The sequence below is a fragment of the Lactuca sativa genome, chromosome 7, assembly GCF_002870075.4.
Source record: "Lactuca sativa cultivar Salinas chromosome 7, Lsat_Salinas_v11, whole genome shotgun sequence".
Taxonomy (NCBI): domain Eukaryota; kingdom Viridiplantae; phylum Streptophyta; class Magnoliopsida; order Asterales; family Asteraceae; genus Lactuca; species Lactuca sativa.
The window spans coordinates 173,747,855-173,773,661 of NC_056629.2; the positions used below are offsets into that span (position 1 = coordinate 173,747,855).

Consider the following 25,807-nt stretch of genomic DNA (forward strand, 5'->3'; position numbering starts at 1 on the left):
AAGATGAGTCCGTCACGAAGAAATGGATCATTATTACATGGATTCGAAGATAAGATTTTGAGCTTAGAAAGTTATGATAGATTTGTTAGGAGTATTTGATTACATAGTTTTTCAGTTGATTTTGCATTGTAAGGACATGTTTTTCCGCTGCTTTTATGAATAAAATAAATTTTGATTTGTCTTATATATATATATATATATATATATATATATATATATATATATATATATATATCCTTGCAATGAAATCATTGTGAAAAATTGATGTTTGTGTATTTCTATAAATGGATGTGATTCTTAGTTATGTTATTAATGGAAGTGTAAAAAAATTTCTAAGTAAGGAAAGATTCCCATCACCCAGGTTTCAATTGGACAGAAACTTGGAATCATATGATCTGAATCATGCGATGTATGGAAATCTTGGTACATAGGAAATTAAGACTAATTCCTTGATCACTCAAGTATGTGAGTCAGGTGAAGGACTAAAGGACTAGAACACAATGTTGTGCACTAGTCAAGTCCACCACAAATAACAATAAGACTATTCGTCATAATTTACTAAAAGTCTAGTGAATGTGGTTAAGCTTACAAGATTAAGTGAAATTCTGAATCATTGAAAAGTTTCAATGAATGGCAGAACGAATAAGAAGAATCAATTAGGCAGAAAGATAAAAGTTTCTTCAATCTAAGAAGAAGGGAGAGTACTTTTGTATCAGTTTTATGACCGTCTTAATGATTAAGAACCATATCATAATTGATCTTCTAAGGACATCTTAGTGCACTAGTATGGCTAAGAAGAGGAATCGAAAATTGTTGAAATGGTTAAATCAAAAGGATGAGTCATACTTCGTTCCAAAAACAAGTATTAGAGTCATACTCCAAGATTGTGACTTGAGTGGCGTAATCTTAAGTAGGAATGTTCTTACACTTGCACATTTTGGTAAGTTGTGATGTCTTGAATAAGACAAAGACCAACTAGTACCAAATTGCGCGTAGTTTTGTCTTGATATAGACACACACTAACTCTTGGATATTTGTTTTATCAAGAAATATTTCTTGATAAGAGAATCTAATGTGTCAAGAGGTCATTGGGAGTCTGAAGATCTTGAAAAGATTCAAGAACTAATAAAGAGTAAACCTATTAAACACTAGCACACGACTTGAGGTTTGTAACCTATCGTGTTGATAAAATTCAATTTTCTGTGACAATCCTGTTGAGTGATTATGCATATGAGTTCTACGAGTTCTCATTAGAATGCATAAGGCGAACACCTTGTTCAATGAAAGTACATTGACTGACATAGGTGAGCTGCTAGATAACTTGGAAGCAATGGTGGGACCCTTGATGGCAAGAAATTAAGAATGAACAAGTTCTATCCTAAGAGTTTGAATTTGCCACAAACATTATCTTTCGATTATTGTAATGGCAAATTCACATGGATAGGAACATATACACCATAAAATCTAAGTGTCATAAGGTTTCTCTCCTTCATGAAAATGATTGTGAGGAAACGCTTTCCCTAAGAGAGATTTTAAGGAGATAGCAACTATGTAAATTGCATTCTCAAATTTGATTATGATTACGGCATCCCTTTTCATAGTTCAAATTGTGAGATTTGGCAATTAGTCTGAACATTTAGGACTTAGTAAGATAAGTTTTGAATTAGTTTAGACACGCATATGAGCTGTCTAAGGACAGGTGTGTGATTTTGAGAATCTTAGATAAAGGCTAATCGAAGCACATCGTATTAGAAACAATGAACTTTAGAAGTCAATAAGTATTGATTCCTAGAAGCTTAGCTGGTTCCTAAATACGTGTCAAAGCTAGTGGGAGCATAAGGGTTATGCTGGAATGAATATAATCATCATGTGAGTGGGAGCATGATTATTATTTAAGTATTGCAATTTGGCAATATTAATTATAGAAAAACAAAAGGTTTCACTTTGCACGGTTGCAGGGGTTGAAGAGATGTTTTTGCTATAATTAAGGGAGAGAATGTTATAGTTTGTTTCTAATCTAAATGCTTAGATTGAGAAATTTTAATTGAATTTACTCAAGGATATATTTATTACTTGCATTCTAAAAGTTCGATTATGATTACGGCATCCCTCTTCGTAGTTCGAATTTTGAGAAAACGGCAAATAGAAATATTATGACGATATTATAGTAAGAAACTGGTAAAGTATCATGTTTTTACGATGAATTGCATCCCATACGCTTCGGGTATAGGATCAATTGCATATGCTATAATATTCGACCATTCTAAAATTTTCCAAATGTCTAGGGCATTTAGAGGGAAAAAGGAAATAGAACCGGTTTTGACTAAAATAATTAAACTGCCAAGGATAATCTAAGGTTCGCCAAGGATTGGTCGCTTGTGGACAGTTAGAAGTATAGTCATGGATGGATCATATTGACATTATTATGAATAGATAAGATTCTATTTAAAATGAGTTGTCATATGAAAATATGGAAATGTTTCCATGTTGGGAGTTGGACGTTAAATAACTTATGTCTAGATTAGAAACTTTTATGCAAGAAAGATGTTCAAAGGAATGTACTTTGAATGTGAGACTTCATATCTATGGAATTGTCTAGTAACAATCTCCAATAGAGTATTTTGTAATTTCGTTGGCTGAGTCATGGTGACTTTTGTGCCGTGACGTTACGAAATGACCGTTATATAAAATGTTAGAATCTAACATATTCTAGTAGTGGCGAGAATTTTGTATTCTTGCACTAATGGATTAGGAATTGTGAAATGAGTGTGATTGAAAATGTTATTCAATTATACTATTTCACAAAGTAAGGACCATAGGTAAACATAGTGTGCATGCTAAGAGCATGGGACAATTGTTGTTATAATTCAAGTAAGAAGTTGATTACCCGAAACAACAAATAATGAGTAATCAATATGGTGATTAAATAAAATGTTTTATTTATACCCAAAGTTTGGGGCCATATGGGATTAGTATTATTCTTGTGTTTCACTTTGCATGTTTTGACTTCCTGAATAATTAAATTATTTCAGAATAATCAAATTATTCGAACGGTCCACAGTCGTTCATATGTTGGAAGTAGGTATGAATGAAGACTGTCGTGAATTGGTGTGTGGATTGTCTAAAGTGTATTGGACATAAGCAAATGTTTGCTGCAACGTTCATGAGTGCTTATGAATATGATTTGAGCATTGGATTAAACCCATGCTCACTTGGATCACTTCATGGATTTTATCACGAGTGATTGGTGAGAAGATAATATCTTATATTTTTGAAACCAAGATGTGTGAGTTGTATCTTGCGATTCGGTTACACATTGATAATATCTAAACGCACCAGTAACTGGTGTTATAAAACATATTGTTCTGTGTGACTCGGTGAGTGAGTGCAAGCGAGCATTGAGTCGAAGTTTATCCATTCCTTTTATCCAAAGTAGGATAAAAGCAATATTTGTGGGCCCCTCGATGATTTAGTGATGACACCTAAGCGCTTGGCCAAGCCGGGACTAACTTGATGTGTTCAATTGTAGTCTGTTGTCAGTCGTCATAAATCGGAAATTGGGAAACAACACATAGACTGAGAGAATGATTTAAATCCATGTCTCACGTCTATACGATATCTAGAATGGAGGAATATATGATCCCTTACCTAAAGGATGCGTATCTGATAAGATCAGAGTTGACAGCGGCTTTTGAAAGCTACAATTGTGGATCAGGATCTGAAGTCATACGCAGAATAGTTATTAGACTTATCCAAGTGGGAGACTGTTGGATTAATGTCTAAGTCCATAACTATTTTGGTATGTACATGACCCGATGATGCATGGTCCTTTTGGGTTGCCTTCACCAAAGCAACTTGATAGGATGAATTATGGAGAGAGAGGATTAATTATGATTTATTAATATATTATGATAATAATATATTAAAGGAGAAATCATATTGTTTAATTAATAATTAGTCAAGAATTAATAAGAATTAACTTTGTGGCTAAGAGACATTAATTAAATAAAGGGGACTAGAACTGTCAATTGTGTGATAGTTGAATATTGGGCTAATGGACTCCATAGAGGATGGAGTGGACGATTCTATGGGGAAACCAATTAGAAATTGTCCAAGGCCTCTAAGGAGGCAGTCCATGGGTTGCTTAGGGCCTAAGCATTCAAATTAGGCTTTCCTTGTTAGATAACCCTAATAGCCTCATTAAGCTTAGGGTTTCCACACGTTTTTGGGTGCCTCATCTCTTCTTATTCTTCATCCTCTTGCTCTTGGTTTTTGTGAGCCATTAGAGGTGTGACATTTGTGACACTAAGATTTCTGAAGCCAATCACAAGGAGGATTTGAGATTGTTATTGCTACATAACAATCAAGGTATGATCTAAACCCTAATTCATATATTAATATCAATTATCATATGCTAGATCTAGGGTTTAAAGTCTTGGATGAATGCATGTACAATAGAGAAACCTAGATCCATGCATTATGGTTTGCATGAGCACATAGGATGTTCTTATGGCTAAAACCCATCACTATTCGGGACTGACAATCCCACACCTGAACTGCTAGCTACAGTTAGGCAGGCATGCATGGGGTGAACAAATGTCATTTAGCTTAACGCCTGAAGAACGTTGTAAAGGTCTCTCGATCATATCAAACATGGTTATACGACTCGCAAATAAATATAAACTAACTTTGGTTTACGGAATCTACTCTTCATTTGTTTTATTTTGAGTAATAAAACTACTTTTATATATACGGATAGTAATCAGAGATTTCTAAACTTGCATCTCTACATCTAGGATGGATAACTTGTTTTTAGGGAAAATATGAGATTTTCCCAGGATAACACTGACCTTTCTAAAACTGATGGCTTATTTTCTACTAATAGATACTCTTTCAAAACTGCTTTTGATAAGAAAATATAGTATTTTCTTGAGGAACACTTTTCAAAAGGATAAAAGAAATATTTTCCATAAAAACTAAATGCTTATGGACTCACTAGCTTTATGCTTATATTCTTTCAAAACTGCTTATATTCTCAGGGATTTAGTAAACAGGTGCTTCCAGGATTTTGGAGAAGTCGGCGCGTTAGAGTCACGACTTTCCATTTTACTTTTGATATGAACATAACTATGTATTAATCAATGTAAACCTTTTTCATATATGTATTCAATGTCTGGTTGTGTTTACTATACTTGCTATGATACACTTGTTGTAATACTACGCTTGACGTCCTCCGCCCTAAAACGTTTCCGACGTTCCGGTTTAGGGGTGTACCACAAACACACACATATAGAAGTCCAACCTAGATTAAGAAAAAATCTGATCAAAATCGTTCTCCTCTTTCCATCTCAGTTAAGAAAACACAACTCCAATCATCAATCAAAGGAAGAATCACAATTATTATCGTCATTGATTTGAGCATTTCCATCTAGATCTCCGATCAATGGATTTTATGTTGTGGTACGGTGGTGATTAATCAGTTGTGAGGAATGTAGGGGTAACCACTCATCTCCGGCGGCTGCAAATCGAAAGGAGAACATGTAGCAGCAACAGTCATCTGTTGTGTTTTGAGGGAGGCGGCTGATGGTGGCTGCGAACGGCGGCTGTGGTGGCGATCGAAGCTCCGGTGCTTCCATCGATTTCTAGTGCTTTGTTTCCTTGAATCTCTCCTGCTCCTGTCGAGCAATTAGGAGCAATTAGTACTGAGAAACTCGCCAGAGCTGCCATCGCAACATGTTTGCTCCCTTGGATCGGCAATCACTTCCTCTCCTTTGCAAATTATGTCTTGAGCAAGGTTGTTCCTTCCGATTCCCTCCATCTTCAACTCGATTTCACACCAGAGGAGTTTTCTGTTGTCAATTCGTGTTTCTTTTCCTGGTCGCATCTTTTTTCATTGATAGCCAAAGCATGATGGCTTTCTTTTCACCCAAGGGACGAAATCCCTTTCTCTTTTCAATCAATTGGCAACCACTAGACAATTTGTTGCTTAGTATTTCTTTCTTAACTATAGTTCGTTCGTGATTCATTTTTTCCTTTGATCGATCAGACAACACTACTAGAAAAATAGCCTTTTACGACGTGAATTTAATGAAACACACTAATAGAGGACCCGGATTTGAGCATGCCCTAAAAATTAATGTTAGGTTTCCAAAATTTGATGGATAGAGGACACGCATTGTTGCGTACCCTAAAATTAGTGTCAGAAAAGAAAAAAAAATAAATACGGAGGGCACCTATCAAAAAATGTGTGTCGTGTAACTGTGTCACTTTATATTTTTTTAGGAAACACACGTTTTTAGGGGGAAAATGAAATCCAAAAAATTAACCCCCGCCTATTCATCCCAAAAATTCCCGCCTCTTCGAATTAGGGCCTTCATCTTCATCCACAACTTCCTCAATTCCTCTATCCATCACCTCCACCAAAAACCTAATTCTCGGTTCCAACAAGTTCTTACACTCTTAATTCGACCCTAATGAGCTGAGGATTTAGGGTTTTTACCTCCCAGTTATCAATTTGAGCCAATGATTTAGGGTTCCTAAATCCGACCCTAATTTTTTCTATCTCACTCTCGTATTTCCATCTCATCCCTCTCGCCTGGTTCAAAACACATAAGGGGCAATGAACACATTATTTCTTTGCATATTTTGGTCTTCACCAAGATCTCGTTTCCATGTAAGCTTTACGTTTCGAGCCCAAACCATCCTCAAGCGATGTCATCTGCTTGTCTTACTTACGCATCTGCACTCAGTGGTTCTTTGTCCAGAAGCACCACTCCCGAACCTCAAATCGTGGCTAGGTTAACTAATCCTCGCATTCTTGCCACCGCAGGAAGGGTTAACTCTGCTCTTTCTGAACATTCCGACCTAGCAGCAAGCATGAGTCTATCAGCAGATGGTCTGACAAATCAAGAAAACGAGATTGATAACCAGAACACCCATATCAAACATTCATACTTGACCAACAAAGGTTGGTATCAATTTTAATGCCATGGTACATATATCTTTTCATCTATCTTCTCATCTTTTACATATCAATTTTAAACCTAATACTTTCAGTTTCTAGATTATATATGCAGAGGAGCTGGAGGCGGCAACCTAGAATCACGCTGTAACGCCTAATTATGAGTCGTAGTCATAAATCAATGATGCGAGATAGTCATGCATACACCAATGGATATGAGTTTCAAATGATTGGGTAAGGTGTAAATTAGACAAAAAGAATAAGGTGTTCGATTCACCCTTCTCCAAATTCTTCTCTTTAATATCTATGTAACTGAGTCACATGCCACTATCTTAGAACCATGAATAAGGTGTTTGACTGAAACTTTGGATGAGATGGTATCATAGTTACCTAATTCGCTCAGAAGGCCAGGAACTGCATACCAAATCGTTTCGTACCCAATCGGGTACGAAAGTGTTCCGAACGCGACCTAGATCGCAAACCGGTACAGTGTCGAGATAGTTCCCAATTGGAATCTAGAACAAGTTTGATTTAGTAATCTAATAGTTCCAAAACACGATTTCAGGTTCAATTTTTGAAATTGGTATTTCAATTTCTGATATTGGTACGCCGATTTTATGGAATGGCGGGAAACTACCGACTCTTTCCACATCGATTCTTAGACTCTTAATTCTTCTAATTCATTGAACCATCTTACACACTAATGTTCAATTTCTTATTCTGAGTACTATAATTTTGTATATAATACTCAATTTGAAATCATCTTTTAGAATGATTGTTTGTGTAGTCTATACTACTGTTTAATTCTCGATTTTTACAAAGTTTATACAGAGTCTATACATACCAGACTAGTTATTCAAGTTCTTGTTCAGTGGGATTATTGGTCCTGAGCTTGCTATTCAAGTTCTTGTTCAGTTTGATAAGGTCTCTTAACTCTTCAGAGCTTCTTCTTATTCTTCTTCTTTTTTTAACTATGTGTTAATTCAATGTGAAGGTATTATGTGTTTTGATGATTATTTAATCTGTGAGATATCATTATCACTTCATGTTTCAAATGGTTGTAGTCAATGGCTGAAGCTCTGGACAATCAGGTTAAGACCAAGGTCTCTATTAAGGTAAATAATTTTCATCTCTTCAATTCTAGTATGGAGATAAAATGACCATTATACCCTTTACATTCCAGTTAAAAAATTTCATAATATCATCAATTTGAACATGATAAAAGTTACATAAGGTAAAGAGTTAATGACTTGATACATTCAGTCTTAGGCTTTGGCTTAAGCATGTAAGAGTTAAATGATGATTATACCCTTGGTGTATGGATGCTGATGATTTGGTTTATATAGTGAGGTGAGGTTTGTATACTCAGATCTGAAACACTAAAATCCATAAGCTTTTTCACAACTGGAAGCTATCCTACCCTAAGTTCTATTTAAACTTTCACACACACACACACACACACATATATATATATATATATATATATATATATATATATATGCATATTTAGTTATTCTATAAGCTGACGTGGCATATTTCAGGCGCTTTTGGCTAAACTATGTGAAGGAACAGTAGAAGTGAATGCAAACAATGGCAACATCAGTGGTGTTCTTGTAACTGTGGGAGATCTTGCTAGAGTGGTAGGAGATTGTTACATTTTTTTTGTTCTCATAAGTGTAACATGTTTGATTTGATGAGTCTTACTTGTATATGTGTAGGGTGCTTTTGTTATGAAATAACTTGAACTTATGCCAAGAGCTGTTGAAGCTTTGTTGGATGGAGTTGATGCTACTAAACGTGAGGTTTATGTTGCAACTCTTGGTCAGGTTGTATAGAGCACAGGGTATGTATTCATGTTTACCAACATTAATTTTGAATTTGAGGATATTGTAATTTTTGGCAATTCTTGGTGAGGTTTCTGTGAAAGTAAAACAACAATAATTTAGAATTTGAGGATATTGTGATTTTTGGCAATTAATACTTTTATTTACCACTGTATAAGCTATTTCCTGAAGTTAAAAGACGCAATACACAATGATTGTAGACATTAATGGCCAATTTTTCAACAAAGCAAATGAAGAGATCTTTTCTGCTTTGACCTCATTTTGACCAAGTAAACTTTCAGAAGCTTCTACTTCTGATGCATTGCAATGTTTGTGCAGTGTTTCCTTCACCAAACAAACAAAATTTACAAATCAAAACTTCCAATTTCAAAAATCAAGATTTTTAAAACATGCAATATGGGGTTTGATTTTTTTCTTTTTCCAAATTTATTAAGATAAAAGAAGTAAAAGCATACTTACAGAAACCTTGAAGAAATTGCCATCCAAAAGGATGAACTGAGTCCAAACATTGTGTTGAAAATGAACCTGAATCCATAAGTCAAAAGAAACAATGAAAGTTGGGTTAAATGCAGGAAATAACAAAGTATTATATCTTGCATTTAGCCCATTAAGTTTTGAATTGTTATAGTTAAAACATATCAATGCTTACACTGAAAATGTGCCAATTAGTATTATAGGCTTTCTCCCATATCTATCAGCAACCACTCCCCAAAAAAGAGAAGTCAAGGCTCTTCCAATCATGAATGAAGAACCTACAAAAATTTATCAAAGTTATCAAACAATCTTTTGCAGGTTTATATCATTCAAAAAGAGTATTTCATGGAATTGTACAAGCTTTGTAAGGTTATTTTCAATGATGATAAGGAGGGCATTTAGGTCTCTTGTACATACAAGAGATCGAGATCTATGGGTTGAGTAGGACAAAAATTTTGCAACTTTTTGTCCCATTGACATCGCTCATAGCATCTTGTAGCTTACCCATAAATCCAACATAGTAACCAATATCTTCCTCTTGACTTGCAATATTAAAGTCTCTAATCTGCAGAAGATATCATATACATATAGGCATTTCTGGAACCTATAAGGGAACTAGAATGTTTAGAGAGAATGTTTAGCATGTATGAATACAGGTGTAACAAACTGTGACCTGAACTACACGATGCAACCAAATCATTGCTTTAAGATCTTCTTGGTCAACTAGAGGAGCTCCATCGGTTTCAACAGGCTTACTTCCACTTGGCCTACGGGTAATGATCCCACCACTTCTATTGGTGCAGAACCAGCACAACATCACGTTATTCTTGGGACTTGTTTTTCGTCTGCTGACCCTCCTCCACTTTGTCTTGATCAGAGGGCTTCTCAGGAGTTGGACGCCTCAAATGGTGACCTTGAGGTATAATATAAATTGTAACATATGGTTTCATCTTTGAGTAGCAGAATGATGTTGCAAGATGATGACAAGGTCTTTCCCAACTCCCCTTTTGTCCCATTTTATAAACTCTTAATTTAGTAATTAAATCTTTCTTTTTGTATTTTAGGTAATTTCTTGCTGTGTTCCTTGGATCCTTGAGGATACGAAGAAATGTTCTTTACAAGAATTCTTAGCATAATGAAAAACCACAGGGAGCTATGGCTGTTATGGTAAGGGTTTAGGTGTTTTGGTTTAAATTTAATGGTAAATACTTTTCAAGTTTTGTTAAAATTGTTTCTTTTGTTGTGCGTAGGTTAAACTGAATGTTTCTTTACTAAGAGATATTAGTGATGATATTGACTTCTATTTCAAGCTAGCCAAAGAGGAATCCATGATTCTTCTTCCAGGTGATTACAATCCTTTTGTAACATTTTGTTGAATTTTATAATGACCTAATAAATATCTTTCTTTTTGGGTGTTGTAGGACTTACATGCTTGTGCTTATTGCTACTTCCATAACAAAGAACATTTGGATTTCTTTATTTTTACCAAAAATGCCACAGAAATAGCAAGATACTTTCATTTGTTTGTGTATTGTAACATCTTTTTTTTAATATTCGGATGACATTGCTATAATTGGATAACACTTCCATTTCCATTTTATAATCCTATGACCTAATTTGAGCTAACTTTTTCTTTTCTAACACAATTTCCTTTTATTCCTTTCTGGCAGTTGTTTTGCGCATGATAAGCTTTCGGTATGACTACTTAGTCCCAAGTCTGGCCATTGTTCTACAAACAACACTTAGTCCCAATCCTGCTGAAAGAAAAGCCGCTGAAGAGAGCCTCAATAAGGTATTTACTTCTCATTTGGATCGAAGTTACATTGGAAATCGTATTCAATCATAGATCTTCCAAGTCTAGCTGTAGGTATATGTTTTTCTTAATGAATAATGTAATCATATGTATGAATATGAAATAAAGTTTGTTATTTAGTATGTAATAATCATGTATAGGGAGAAAACAACTTCTATTGATTTGTTTTATCTTTCCATGGATCGACTATTTGTATGATATTAAATTTTATGCAATGGATTGTATTTTTTGTATACAGTATTTTATTTTTTGTTATGAGACATTAAATGAAAATTTAATTTGAAAAGTAGTAAATCTATATATAATATTTTTTTTTAACATTTAAAATTATGATACGCAAAAATGTGTGTCATCTTCATTTATGACACGGCCTTTCTTGATAGGGGCTTCCTTGATACGCATTGTGTGTCATTAACCCGCGCGTCGTAAGGTTACGACGCGCGAATGCGTGTCATCTTCCTTTATGAGAGGGCCTTCCTTGATACGCATTGCGTGTCGTAAACGTGCGTCGTAATTGCGCGTCGTAAATGAGCATCATAAATACGCGTCGTCTGTAGACGACGCGCAAAAGCGCGACAGGGCCTTCCTTGACGCACATTTGCGCGTCGTCTGAGCCTTTTACGACGCGCAATGAGCATCGTAAAAGACTGTTTTTCTAGTAGTGCAAGTGACGGCGAGGGGCAAAAAATCCCTAATTTGTTTTTTTTGGGTAACAATTATGCAATTGAGAGAGAGAGAGAGAGAGAGAGAGAGAGAGAGAGAGATGGGCCCAAAGTTTTGTTTGTCTCTAAACCGGCTAAACAAGTAAAGGGGACTAAAATGATAAACTTTAGAAAATTCGTAGACTATATCTGTCATTTTTTCCTGTATTATATATATTATTTCTAGCACATTATATTCATTGTCTCTATTAAATCGTATCTTTAACAGAAACACCTAAACCGATTGGACAGAGCAAAACATAGCATAAAGGTGGAAAAAGAGAGTATTTTCCACGTCATTCATATCGATACATCCATTACACCATGTATTGTTTTATTTAGGCTATACCATACATGGATTTGTACTAAGCTTTTCAAATTTTATAGGGTGTTCAAGGGCGAGATTGGCTTTCCTTAAATGCCTTGGATTCTTCTGGAGACGAACAACATCTGTTACATCTTCCACCGTATCCTTGACAGCATCCATGGCGGCATCCACCACCCCATCCGCTGCCACCGCCACCTCCACCTCCACCATAGTTACCTCCACCTCCACCATAGTTTCCTCCATACTTCCCTTCATCACCATTTGCTTCTTTATTTAACAAAGATGCCTTGGCTTCTTCTGGTGAGGTGCAACATCTGTTACATCTACCTCCATATCCTTGACAACATCCATGGCGGCATCCACCTCCCCATCCACTGCCACCGCCACCTCCACCTCCACCATAGTTTCCTCCTCCGCCGCCATAGTTTATACCATACTGTCCGTCATCACCCTTAGCTTCTACCTTATGCGCGTCAGCAGCTTTTTTTGATTTTGCTTGATTTTCCGCAAACGCCTTGGCTTCTTCTGGTGAGGCGCAACATCTGTTGCAACTTCCTCCATGTCCTTGGTAACAGCATCCATGATGGCATCCGCCACCCCATCCGCTGCCACCTCCACCATTGTTTCCTCCGCCGCCACCATAGTTTACACCATACTTTTCTCCATCTTCTTTAGCTTCAACTTTATGCGCGTCCGCAGCTTCTTTTGCTTCAAGATAAAGTTTAAAAAAAAAAAAAAAAAATCAATATTCTGACAACTTAATTTTAATAATGTGTCACGAGAAAGAGAAGATACGGACTCTGAGGCGTCGTCTCTTGCTTGGAAATATCGTCAGCAAAAGTGGATGAAAGGAGAACGATCACAATTAGTGCAAAAAGCAAATATGAGTTGGTCTTCATTTTCGATGTGCGTTTCTATGGGTATGGATGCCTCTATTTATACTGAATTTAGGGTTTGGATATGAAGCTTTTGCATGCTATGGATGGATGGATAGTTCAAAATTTTGGCAGGTTGATGGTCAAAGTATCATCGTGTTTTCGATTCCCACTCGGTTGTTGCAGTCGAGGATTAGGTCATTAGGTGTGCCCATGCAGTTTGTGGCATGTGTCTTGATTGACTCTGTTGAGTGACACCTGGAAGTTGAATACAGGTTTTAGTGTGTCTTTTTGCTTTTGTCTATGCTTAGTTTATCCTCATCGGCTTATATCCTTGGACCTTTGTTTTGTTTCTGCTACAAATCGGCCTGAATTCAAAGTTTACACTTTACACACTGCAGAATTAAATAAAATCAGGAAACGAACAGAATTATCGATTGGTAAAATAGATTTTATATGTTGGAAAAAGAATACCTAAGGATTAGGATTAGGAGTTTTTTTTAATATGGCTGATCTATATTAAAATGTTTTTTCTTAGTTATTTAAGAATTTTATGATTTATTTTTTATCTACTTTTTTAAAATGTTTTTTCTTAGTCAACAAATAAAATACTTATGATTTACTTTTTTATTTATTTTTTGAAAATGTTTTTTCTTGGTCCTCAAATAATATAAAAAATTCATGATTTATTTTTTATCTATTTTTTTGAAATATACACTTGTTTGCGGCCCCTTTTCTCCTTTTATTCAGATAAGTAGATTATAACGTGTATGGTACACGGTTGACAAGCCTAAAACAACATTGAAACTTTAAAACTATTAATCACAAATGTGCAAACAGTTATTTTTATACGAAGTTAAATGTTTTGTCTGTACATAACAATATTATCGTTAATTTAAATTAGTATACTTACATAATCAACAAAAATTAAGTAGAATAATAATTGACGTAGATTCCGGTCTTTAATCTTTCTGTAATTATAAAGACATCCAAAACATTTGCCCATTTATCAACTGAATCCAAAACATTACCAAGATTGATATTTTCTAATGTTTTGTCTGTACATAACAATATTATCGTTAATTTAAATTAGTATACTTACATAATCAACAAAAATAAGTAGAATAAGAATTGACATAGATTTCGGTCTTTAATCTTTCTGTAATTATAAAGACATTCAAAACATTTGCCCATTTATCAACTGAATCCAAAACATCACCAAGATTGATATTTTCTAATGTTTTCCCTTGCAAAAAAGAGTATGTGGATAGTTTCTCATAATACCATGTTGTAATGGAAGAAATGGAAATAGGATGGTATAAAACATTAAACATTGTCCCATTTATCAACTGAATCCAAAACATCACCAAGATTGATATTTTCTAATGTTTTCCCCTACAAAAAAGAGTCTGCGGATAGTTTCTCACAATACCATGTTGTAATGGAAGAAATGGAAATAGGATGGTATAAAACATTTAACATTGAACTTCATTCAATTTGCTTTCATTTGCCAAATTACCATTTAGTCAAAAATGATCTTTTTAGCCACAAAACAAACCCGATTAAAACATTGAAATTAATACATAATTTATCCGTTCAACCCCTATTCAAACCATACCTTATATATGATTATGGTTTATGGTTTTCTCTAGAGACCATGAAACAATATGATAGTTTCTCCATTCCTTCCGACCACTATTTTGTATTTAACTTGCAGAACCTCTTCTATATGTTGAAACCATAAAAAAGATTAAATATGAGAAATAGTAATAGACTTTCTTGTCGTCAAAGTTTTAAGAAATCAAACTATAGAACATTGACTGAGATGCTGTAACAACCGAAAATCTCACACAAAAAAAATTATTTTTAACAATCATAAAACACGTGTCTCATTAACAAAATCCAAATATCCATCAACAAAGTTTTCAAAACAACAAGTCAAATCTAGGATCCACAACATAGCTCCATATCAAGAGTGTGTGTACAATCACGCCGGTGCCTTCCCGCAATCCACTGGGATACATGAAACACATAACACATAACACGGTAAGCATGAATACGCAGTGAGTTCCTCAAAGTACCACATACAACAATTCGCCACTCAAGGCTATACACTGTACGACCATCTGGTCACTGTGTCTCTGCGGGACCCTCCAGTCTCGTAGCTCGTTGGACCCTCTGGCCCGGTCTAGCTCGTTGGACCCTCCGATCCAGTCTGGTTGAGGACCCTCCTGCCTCGTAAATTGTTGGACCCTCTAGTCCGGTCAGAATAACGCATAGCATACATAAATCACAATACACATAACCTCAAGCAAACACGTATGACCTTCCGGTCCACACATAGATACCACCTTAGGTAATGTATAGTGAGAAGACTCACCTCGGGTAAACTCACATGATCTCGTGCTCGAAACACTGATCTAGCCTCTGCCTAATCACATACATAAATTACCTCTAGTTAACAATGGCTCTGAAAGGCTAAAGTATTCTCTTCCTATTCTCTCTCTCTCAGAAGGGTAAAAGACCATTCTACCCTTCCTGACCTCTTATACTCATCTTGACCAGACCCTAAGGCCAACAAAAGTCAACTCCAATCAACAGTCCAACTTTTGACCAGACTCGTTGAGTGCACTCAGGCGACTCGCCGAGTCCAGTCGATTCATGGCAACCCCATCAAGTTCCATCTCAACAAGCTAACCCCTAACTCGTCGGGTCACCACCTGACTCGGTTCATCAGGATAAAACCATGGGCTACTCGCCGAGTCAGCGACTCGACTCCGCGAGTCTATTCAGACTCTTGCATTCAACCATTTTAGTGCAATATACTTTCCCAAACTTCAGATCTATGCACTGAAGGATCATTAATCATTAAAAGGCTCAACCTTTATGTCCATGCATCACTCATCTAGCTCTATTTGACAAAATAGCCCTCATAATGGTGTCTTAGGCTCAATATCATTATGACTGCATAAAGTTTGGTTCTTGGGACTCCCTGGACCTCTTAAGGTCCATATATGATGTTTAGGACTCAAAGGGACTTCACATATTTCATAACTCAACTTAAAAGAGGGTAAAGAAACCCTAACTTCAAGAGATCTACTAATCATACGAAAACAGGTGTAGATTCATACCTCCACAATAGCCTTGAATTAAATAGGGAAAGATCTTAGCCCCTCAAGACAGCTAAGCTTGAACCCTCTCCTTCTTCCTTGCAAGAATGCACCAAAATGAAGAAATTAGCTCGCTCTCTCTCTCTCTCTCTCTCTCTCTAGATCGATTAGGGTCTCACAAGGGAAAGTGTGGCCGCAAATGGAGGCCACAAGAGCCTTTAAATAGGCCACAGACCAGAGCAATTAGGGTTTTCCTTAGCAACACTGACTCGGCGAGTCAGATACTCGACTCGTTGAGTCCATTCATTAAACACGTCACCAAGCCGCGACCCTACTCGACGAGTTGAGGCACCAACTTGTTGAGTCCCTCTAAAAGTCTTAAATTAAATATTACGAATAATATGCCTGGAAAACTGGATGTTACAGATGCTCAATGAATACGTGCTTGATCTTTGATGTTCCTGTAATTGATGAAAACATCGATTAACTTGATATAAATATGAAATATATATATATATATATATATATATATATATATATATATATATATATATATATATAAGTTTCCTACAATAGTCAAGGAATATAAAAATTTAGAAAATATCATATTTTTTCAGTCCATTCGACATTTTGGACAACTTATGTGATGTCAGTTCACCAATTTTTGCAGATTACCAAGAAAGAGATAAAATGCCTCATATTTCACTTTCTTGTCCAATTACTTCAGCAGTAGAGTAAAAGATAAATACAAAAGCCAAATTTGTTAAAAAGAAGGACATAAGTTGAGTAGAAAGAAAGAAGAGTGCATTATCAGGACACACAATGGGTATACATATAACATGTATGAAAAATTGTTTCTTGACCATTCACTCCTACAAAAAGAAACAACAAAAAGGAAATTAAAGATCGTAAAACAACTAAAAAAACTTTTTCAACATGAAGACATCATTCGGGGTCGTCCTATATTTTCCTTGAGTACAAAATTGAATTCAGAGAGCTAAAACACAGATTGGGTGCTTTGCTTAAAATTTAAAATGAGAGGATGAAATATCACAAAAGAGTGAAAACACACAAAAAGAACCAAGTAACAAACATTTTTAAGAGGTTATAAATCTGGTTTATCAAAATATTTCTTCTTGAAATTGAGAAAAGTACCATAACCAATATCCATTAAAGAACTACAATACATAATAGCGAGACTTGTTAGATATATAACGAAAAAGTCATGAAGGGAAAAATAATACTAACAAGCCAGAATATGAGGAGGAGGATATGAAGCATTTAGACTGGATTTGGGGATCTATTTGGGTAAATCCCAAACAATAGATCCAAGGTAATCTAACATTGAATTGTAAAACAGACAAAAATCACAAATTAATACGTCTTACCTGATTGAAACTGGGAAAACAATTAATAAATCGACATCTACATGTTGATCCACGATAAACCTTTGCAAAAAGAATCGAAAAATATAAATATATAAAGAATAATATACAAATACAAAAAATTACCCACAGTACGCACTCAAGCAAATGATCGAATAGTTGGTACGCAAATGAAAATCCAAGATGAACTGGAAAAGGTAAGAAATTGATGCAATCGAAGGACCATCATGTTCGATACAAATGAAAAAACTCGAAGAAGAAAGTGAACAGAAAAATAATACAAACCTTTTGAGCCTTTTACCAATCTTTTAGATGTCTAATTTTGACCCTTAATAGATAGATACTATAAGAATATAAGAAAACACTTGAGATTAAAAATTGAAACTAAAATCAAGAATTTACATAAATCGATGCTTACTTGAGGCATCGTCATTCTTTAACTCTCTGTCTTCACGAAACAGAAGCATTACGTGAGTGTTGAGTTTTGCAGATTGAGAATTCCAGCATTGGTTGATAAAGCGGATGGATTTGAAGATTCTGGCGGCTGGGGGGTAACGAAGTTGGTAGCAACAGCATCATTGATGGTGATAGTGGTCATCTAGGGCTTGTATAATAAAATTAAGAGAGTAGAGATGAAGTATGTGTGTGAAGATTTTAAAAAGAAGACGTGTGATATAGGGGAAAGGGAGAGATTCAAGCGATAGGAGCTAATATCTCGGCTGGGCAATCGTGATTGATTCAAATAATGACAACTGAAATGCTGATATTTAGGAAGTGAATGTCGATGGTAGCAGTGAGTTAGTGGGCAGGAAACGTAGAGTGTAGATAGTTGGTGCAACGACATGTGGAAGAAGACAGTGCTTAAAAAATGACACATGGTTGATATATGAGTCTTTTATTAAGAATAGAGATTCTACAAAAATTTAAACCCTTTAGAAAAGTTTCATAATAAATTTCATGAATTTTTTTATGTAAACTTTTGTGTGAAAGATCATTCTATTTACAAAAATGATGTGGTTTTGGGAAGAAAAAGAAAATATTTAGGGATATACCCTAATTAATAAAAAGAGTAAATTATTGAAATCGTCCCTGTGGTTTGGTCAAAGTTGCACGTTTGGTCCCTAACTTTTTTTTTTGCACTCGGATCGTCCCTGTGGTTTGATTTTGTTGCGTTTTTCGTCCCTGTAGTTTGATTTTGTTGCATTTTTCATCCCTTACATACATAAAGTTAGGGACCAAACATGCAACTTTTACCAAACCATAGGGACGAAAAACGCAACAAAAGCAAACCACAGGGACGAATCGAGTGAAAAAAAAAGTTAGGGACCAAACATGCAATTTTGACCAAACCACAAGGACGATTTCAGTAATTTACTCTAATAAAAACAATAGTTTTATTTGTCACATGTCATCTTCATAGTCTTTTTAATCGGTATATGTCACTTGTTATAGTACGAGACATGTCCACCAAATTCAGTATTCATTTAAAATCATTAACCTAATTTTATGATAATAATAATTACATTCAATTCATACCGATAGCGATTATGATACGTTTACTCCAAATTTGATATTCATCCAAAATTATTAACATAATCGATTTCAATAACTATTTTTAAATTTTGATTGCATTACCCATTTTACAGTTTTCAAGTTTTATCATCCTTTTATTTTTAGCTTATCATAATCTTTTTTAAAAATTACAGGACTAGAAAATTCAAAATTCAAAATTCAATTGGAAATTATTCAACCAAATACATGTTTTTTATCTCAGTTTTTATGGTGTTTCTAAAAAAGGTTTTCACTTCTGGGTTCAAGTAAACAAAAAGTTCTTAATACCTTCATATTCAACAAATTGAAGAGGAAGATTGTGTCTAGCAATTGCAATTGTAACTAATTCATGAAATTTATCATTCTTATACATGGCAGATCGAGTTCCCAATGAACCATTCGTGCAGGTTTTTTTATCAAAAGTTGACCAACATTAGCATAATTATTTGTATTACAGGACCTAGCATGTCTAAGCATATTCCCTGTCCCATGACTACTTTCAGCAATGTATTTAGTCCCACATTTCTTGCATTTACACTGAATATTTCCATTTTCATCTAATTCATCAATCATTTCAAAATGTTTCCAAACAGGGGAAGTAAGCTTACGTTGGCGTTTCATAGGTTACCAGATAAGTTTGGTTTCAGTTTCTTTGCTTTCACCTTAGTAGCTTTAGAACCTTTAGAACCCAATGGAACTTCTGATTTATTTGGAACGCTTCCAACCTCCTTTTCACCTTCATCACCTGACAAGTTAATAGCTTCTGACAGAAACTAACCTTAAGTTTATGATTCCTCTTCATCAATGTACTTCCTTTAGCTTTTGGTTTATCAGATTCATCATTCTTTAATTGCACAATTTCAATATGAAATCAAGAGTCATTAGGTAAGATGATTGTTTTAATAGTAGTAATTATGAGGAAATTAAAGTAAATGAAGAAACCTTAGCCTTCTAAATCAATTTGGCAGTGAATTCATTTTTGGTTTAGATAGTTGATATGGAGATCACTGTTTGAGGACACCAAATATAGATTCAAATTGAATTTGTTTGATGTAAACAAATGAATTTATAATTGGGATTCTTATGTTTCTGAGTTGTGATTCCAATTTGTTCTATAATTATAGTATGTATTACACTGTTTGGTGTAATTACAAATTCTACCTCAAATAAAAATATATATTGTTTATTTTATGTATTTTGTTTGATGTTCCAAATCAACATATACTGATTATACAACAAAAACTAATTGTGAAAAAAAAATATAAATGAATATCTTTTAAACAAGTAAAAATAACATACTAAAGTAAAAAAGTACCCTTCATGCCGAAAATGGTGATAGTCTTATCACCCATGAGAAGAGTCTTGGAATCCTTGACTCTGACCTCATCCTTTTCCAAGGCCATAAACACTATCGTATTTGAAATATTGAAAACCAACATAATGCATGTATAAATACATGTCCTATAAATACCAAATATGATATGTTATCATGCATAAAAGAACAAAAATCAAGAAAGGCAAAGTTATTGATTCCGTAGTGTAACTATTCGTTTGTAAGAGTATTAATCTTCCAGTCATCTTCACTAGTGGTGGTGATACCTTCTCAAATTGCTAACACTTTATCATTTTTCATTTTCATTCAATCAAACAATCATTTGATTCCTACATTTGTGTCAAATCTATTCTTAGTCCATAACTTGCATCTTATTGACATGCTTCTATTCAATTTCCTAATTAACTCTAACGGATAGTCACACCCTCAAAATTTTACTAAGCATAATAGAAATCATAAAATTATAATAATATACAACGATCTCTCATAAACTTTTATCAGGATGCACATTCCTAACTCACAAATATCTTAATCGACAATTTAGGCGAGAATGATTTAGTTAACTCTTTTCCTTCCATGAATTTGAACTAAAATACCCTAATTTATAGCAATTTCGAAATTCAAAATTCAACTTATACTTGCTGAAATTTTTGAAAGTATCTCATGCTTTTTTTTTTCACAATGGGTCGTCGACAATCACTAACCTGGCTGTCTCCGTTCTCCGGCAGTCACAATCTATCTTAATAGGTTATTCTTTTTAAAGTTCTTGACTTTTGGTCATCTCCAAAGTCCCAACTCCTCACCTCCGTTCATATTCACACCATCTCGTCAGTATCCCATTATTAGATGTGACTGAAGAACACCAGCCACTAGCATTACAACGTGTATGTTTCTTCTATTGCATTTCATTTAATTTTTGGTAAACTTTTCTCTCTCTCTTAGGTCTCACATTAGTTCTTTGTGCTTACCTGGTTATGTCTAGAGACAATAAATAGGTGTTGTACTGTGTAAACTAAAAGTCTTTGTGTCAAATGATGATGTGATTCTGGATCCAATGTGCTCCATTTGCCAAAGATGGTCTCCACTTCTTTCTTCCTCTTTCAAGATTACTAAAACACACTTAAATGGCTCAATAATGCTGAAGAATGGATTAGGGTTTGTTTGAGGATGAAGGTAGGTTGGAGGCTGAGGAAAGAAAAAAGTCTTAGGGGTTAAGGATGAATTAATATTGTCCAAACCCTAAAAATTAGGATTTTGAGACCAGACCACAAATGCTATACGTTCGAGAAGGATGCTTAGCATCCATCATGCCATGCATTCAGAACCTGGCTCATAGCGTCCCTTTGAGCATGTGTTTTCTACAAAACGCTACAAGGGACCTATTTTCCAATACTTCTCATATCAAGGGTATGAAAGGAATACATTGGAATTAAGATGTTATAGTGGGAAAGAAAAAAAGCATGTTATTTAGTTATTTGAAGGCACATTGGTTGAGCACTATGCAAAGCTCTGGTCATATGGTAAGGAGATAAGAAGATCAAATCCTGGATCTACTGTGAAAATGGATGTTAATAGTATGCTAGATGGGAAGACATATTCTAGTAAGTTTTATGTTTGTTTTGAGGGACTAATGCTTGGCTAGTTAGGTAGTTATAGAAGAGAGAGTAATAAACCCGGATGGCTGTTTCCTGAAAGGGTTATGTACTGGAGAGTTGATATGTGCATTTGTTAGGGATGCTAATAATCATATATTCCCAATTGCATGGGCAGTTGTTCGTGTGGAAAACAAAGAGAACTGGAAATGGTTTTGAGGAATTTAAAGGTGACTTAGGAATGATAAATGGTTTTGGATTTACATTAGTGTTAGATCAACATAAGGAATGTGCCTTATTTGTATTCTCTTTTTAATTGATTTTTAGTTATACTTTTTTACCAGTTCAACTCTTTATGTGTAGGGACTATTGGAGGCCGTGAAAGAGATTTTGCCTACTACTAAACACAGACAGTGTGCAAGGCAAATTCTTGCCAACTTCAAGAAAAGAATCTTCGGAGTAAACTATGAGAAGATGTTTTAGAAGGCATGTAAGGCATCTACTGAGCCTTTATTTAATGCAGCAATGAAGGAAATCCAAGTTCCTAATCCTTCAGCCTTTGAATATATAATGGAGAAGAACCCATAACCATGGTGTAGAGCTTTCTTTCAAGAGGGCAGGATGTGTGATGTAGTAGAAAATGGATTGTCAAAGGGCTTTAACATTGCCATCAGAGATGCAAGTAAAAAACCAATCATCACAATTCTAGAAGATATTAGATTGTATGTTACGGAAAGGCAGTTTAATTTGTGCATGAAAGGCATTTCATGGCCTGAATTTAAACCTTGTCCAACAATTACAACATTACTTAATCAACTAAAAAAAGCTTAAAGGTAAAAAAAATTTACTTTTTTTGACTAACATCAATAATACTAAACATAGACTAACTTGTATACTATGTTATTAGTGATTGATTGGTTTTACCAACCGGTTTAAATCAGTTTGAGAGAAGAAACTTGGCAAAGTTTTTTTTGGTGGATTTGGACAAAAAGACATGTTCTTGTAGAATATGGCAATTAAACGGATATGGATGTGTGCATTCAATTGCAATAATCTCCTACCTAAACAGAGACTTTGGAAGTTATGTAGGTCCCATGCTCTTTGGAGTTGTGTATAGGAACACTTACAATTCTCCGTTACATGGGATGAATGGTAGCAATATGTGGCCATGCATTGATTTCATACCACCACTGCCACCTTTGAGGAGAAGAATTCCTGGCAGACCGAAAGTTAATAGAAGGAACGACCCAAGTGAAAGGAGTATTAGACACATTGTGTCAAAGGTAGGGAGGAAAATTCTATGCAATGTGTGTAAACAAGTTGGTCACAACAAGGTTACATGTCCTTATGTTGAGAAACCTAAACAAGTTTATAAGCCCAAAAAACTCAAGGTGAAGAGAAAGAAATCAAGTAGTAAAGATGTTAAAGGGGGAAAGGAAGTAGTGGTGTAAAATAAAATGAAATTGCAGGAGCTAAAGAGAAAGCAAAAACAACGGATACACGAAAAAGGAAGATTTCTGAAATGATTATCAAGATAAAATTGGCTAAAAGGGTTGAAGGGAAAATGGAGAAGGCAATTCAAGTGAACATGTAATGGATATTAATTAGCGAAAACTGGTTGTATATGTTTGATTTTAGTTTGCTTGTTAGACTACTATGTTGTTGGGTTTAACTATGATGAATGTTATGACCAAAAATTGGTTGTTAGACTAATATGTTGTTATTTGCATGTATAAATGTAATGGATGTGCATGGTTATATGAATCATATTATATCTTATTGTATTATAATGTGGTCGCATTACTAGTACAATTGTTGTATGTTGTATATTATTATATTTGTATGTGGATGCAATTGTTTTATATTGTAAGTTACATGTTGGATCTTATCGTATGGACATTTATATCATAAAGATAAACAATTGTATGTGTAATGTCTACAAAACACAATATCATTTTCATTAAATATAAAAATGATTTCTAAAACATTACAAATCCACAACACATACATTGTTAAACGTAACAGGAAACATAAAATTAGAATGTTAAACATAATAAGAAAAATCCATTACACATCCATTACAACTTTTAGACTAATCTGACAAATAAAACAACCCAACTTTGAAATAACCAAAATTTCAGCATCCTAAATTCAATTGAAGCTTCTTATTTGACCTATTCAAAGTTGTAAACAACTGTTCGTCAACACCTGTTTTCGTAGTCTCCACTTTGTCTACCCAACATATAAACTTATCATGAGGACCCTAAAAATAAAAGTTTTAGGAGTATGTTACGAAAACCCAAAAAACGATTATGTAAATCTAGGTTAACAGTGAATGAAAATGCAATTGACATTAGACCTTTTTGGGGCGAGCATAGAATAGTTGACATGGATTGAATGGAGTAGTTAACAATCTTATTATTGCATCAAATCATATGAGCATGGCACCGTTTTCATCGATCCCTTCATTTTAGAAAGGTAAGTTGAAAGGAAACAAGAAGAAGAGAGAAAATTATAAATGTAAAAATACCCACACATGTGTCTTAAATCTGTATACACTTGAGGTTAAAATATGAAAGGACGAAATTACGCCCTCCTTGGCACTAATTATTGTACTGATGAGGGTTACTCTCTTAAAAAACATAATTTAATTATTAAACCCAAACAAATATATTAAATAATGTAGTCAGATTATAATAACAACATATTTTCCATTAACAAAAGAGGATTACACGCATTGGTAATACAAAATTGCCTGTGGATACACATGTCTTCATCCACTTTCACAAAATGAACTTCTACATACCAACTAAACTGAACGTCTGAAACACATAAACCTTAATACAAACACATAAACCCTAAAACAAAAACAATACTACCTAATCAACACAAACAACACAACCCCGAACATATCACTTCTTCAAAACATCAATATCCTTCGCCACCAAAAACCCAAATATGACAAACACCAGTCCACATTAACAAAAAATCATATGCAAATTGTCAAAGTTGAGACAGTCCCTTGAATTTATCGACACCGATCCGGGTGGCTGTGGTGGCGGGGAAGCCATCGTGATTCACATGAAATGGATGTTTGTCGTATTGTCGTTATCGTTTAGTGGAAAAAAGGAATGAAGTTTTAGGGTTTCAACCAATTTGTCCCTCCTTTTATGTCACAAGGAAGGGTCCATAGTAAGTAGTAACCCTTACGGCCCAAGTATTCCACGTCCACCCAACTTAGTGACATGACCATAAATTTGACTTAGAGTTGACTCACTTGCTTATGTGTATTGTGACTTCTATGAGTAACATTTTAAAATAGATAAATAGACCAATTAAGCCGGTAAATTAACAACTCTTTCCCCTAAAACACAAAAAAAAAAATAATAAAATAAAATAAAATAAAATAAACTTTTTAAACCATAACATGTAACATAGGTGAGCTATAGTGACATTTACCATTTTTTGCTAAAAAAATACTGTAAATAAATACAAATTTTAACCAACTTAATAAAACATAATAAAAGGTAAAAATAATTAAAAAAATTATTATCTATGCCAACTTTTAGGACAAAATAAAATTTGTTATAACTCCGAGTTATAGTCAATTGCTTTTTTGGTTTATAATTTTTTATTTTAATAATAATGAAAATCAATATATATTGTATAGTATATTTTTTTATACTATTATATTAATTTGTTATCAAAATATCAACTAAGGCAATCAACTTTTATCATAATAAATTAATTTACACATAAACGAATTTTTATTTATTTCTCTAATATAATCATAAAAATGTTATTTAGGAATTTTGACATGATTAAGACGAAACATTAATA

General features: G+C 34.4%; 1 protein-coding gene across 1 annotated transcript; it reads right to left on the reverse strand.

The window, feature by feature from the left end:
- Nucleotides 1-12,054: 12,054 nt before the first annotated feature.
- On the reverse strand, nucleotides 12,055-13,080 carry LOC111902838 (late embryogenesis abundant protein M17). Its single transcript, XM_023898652.3, has 2 exons — nucleotides 12,921-13,080; nucleotides 12,055-12,829 (listed from the first exon to the last, which is right to left on the reverse strand). The coding sequence occupies exons 1-2, from the start codon at nucleotides 13,018-13,020 to the stop codon at nucleotides 12,186-12,188; spliced, it is 744 nt and encodes a 247-aa protein (XP_023754420.1). The 5' UTR covers nucleotides 13,021-13,080; the 3' UTR covers nucleotides 12,055-12,185.
- Nucleotides 13,081-25,807: the final 12,727 nt, after the last annotated feature.

Excerpts from the sequence above, each read along its gene's own strand:
- LOC111902838 (XM_023898652.3), bottom strand. The coding sequence starts at position 13,020 with ATGAAGACCAACTCATATTTGCTTTTTGCACTAATTGTGATCGTTCTC. Across the intron at positions 12,830-12,920 it reads GCAAGAGACGACGCCTCAGA|CAAAAGAAGCTGCGGACGCG; the intron begins GTCCGTATCTTC and ends TTTATCTTGAAG.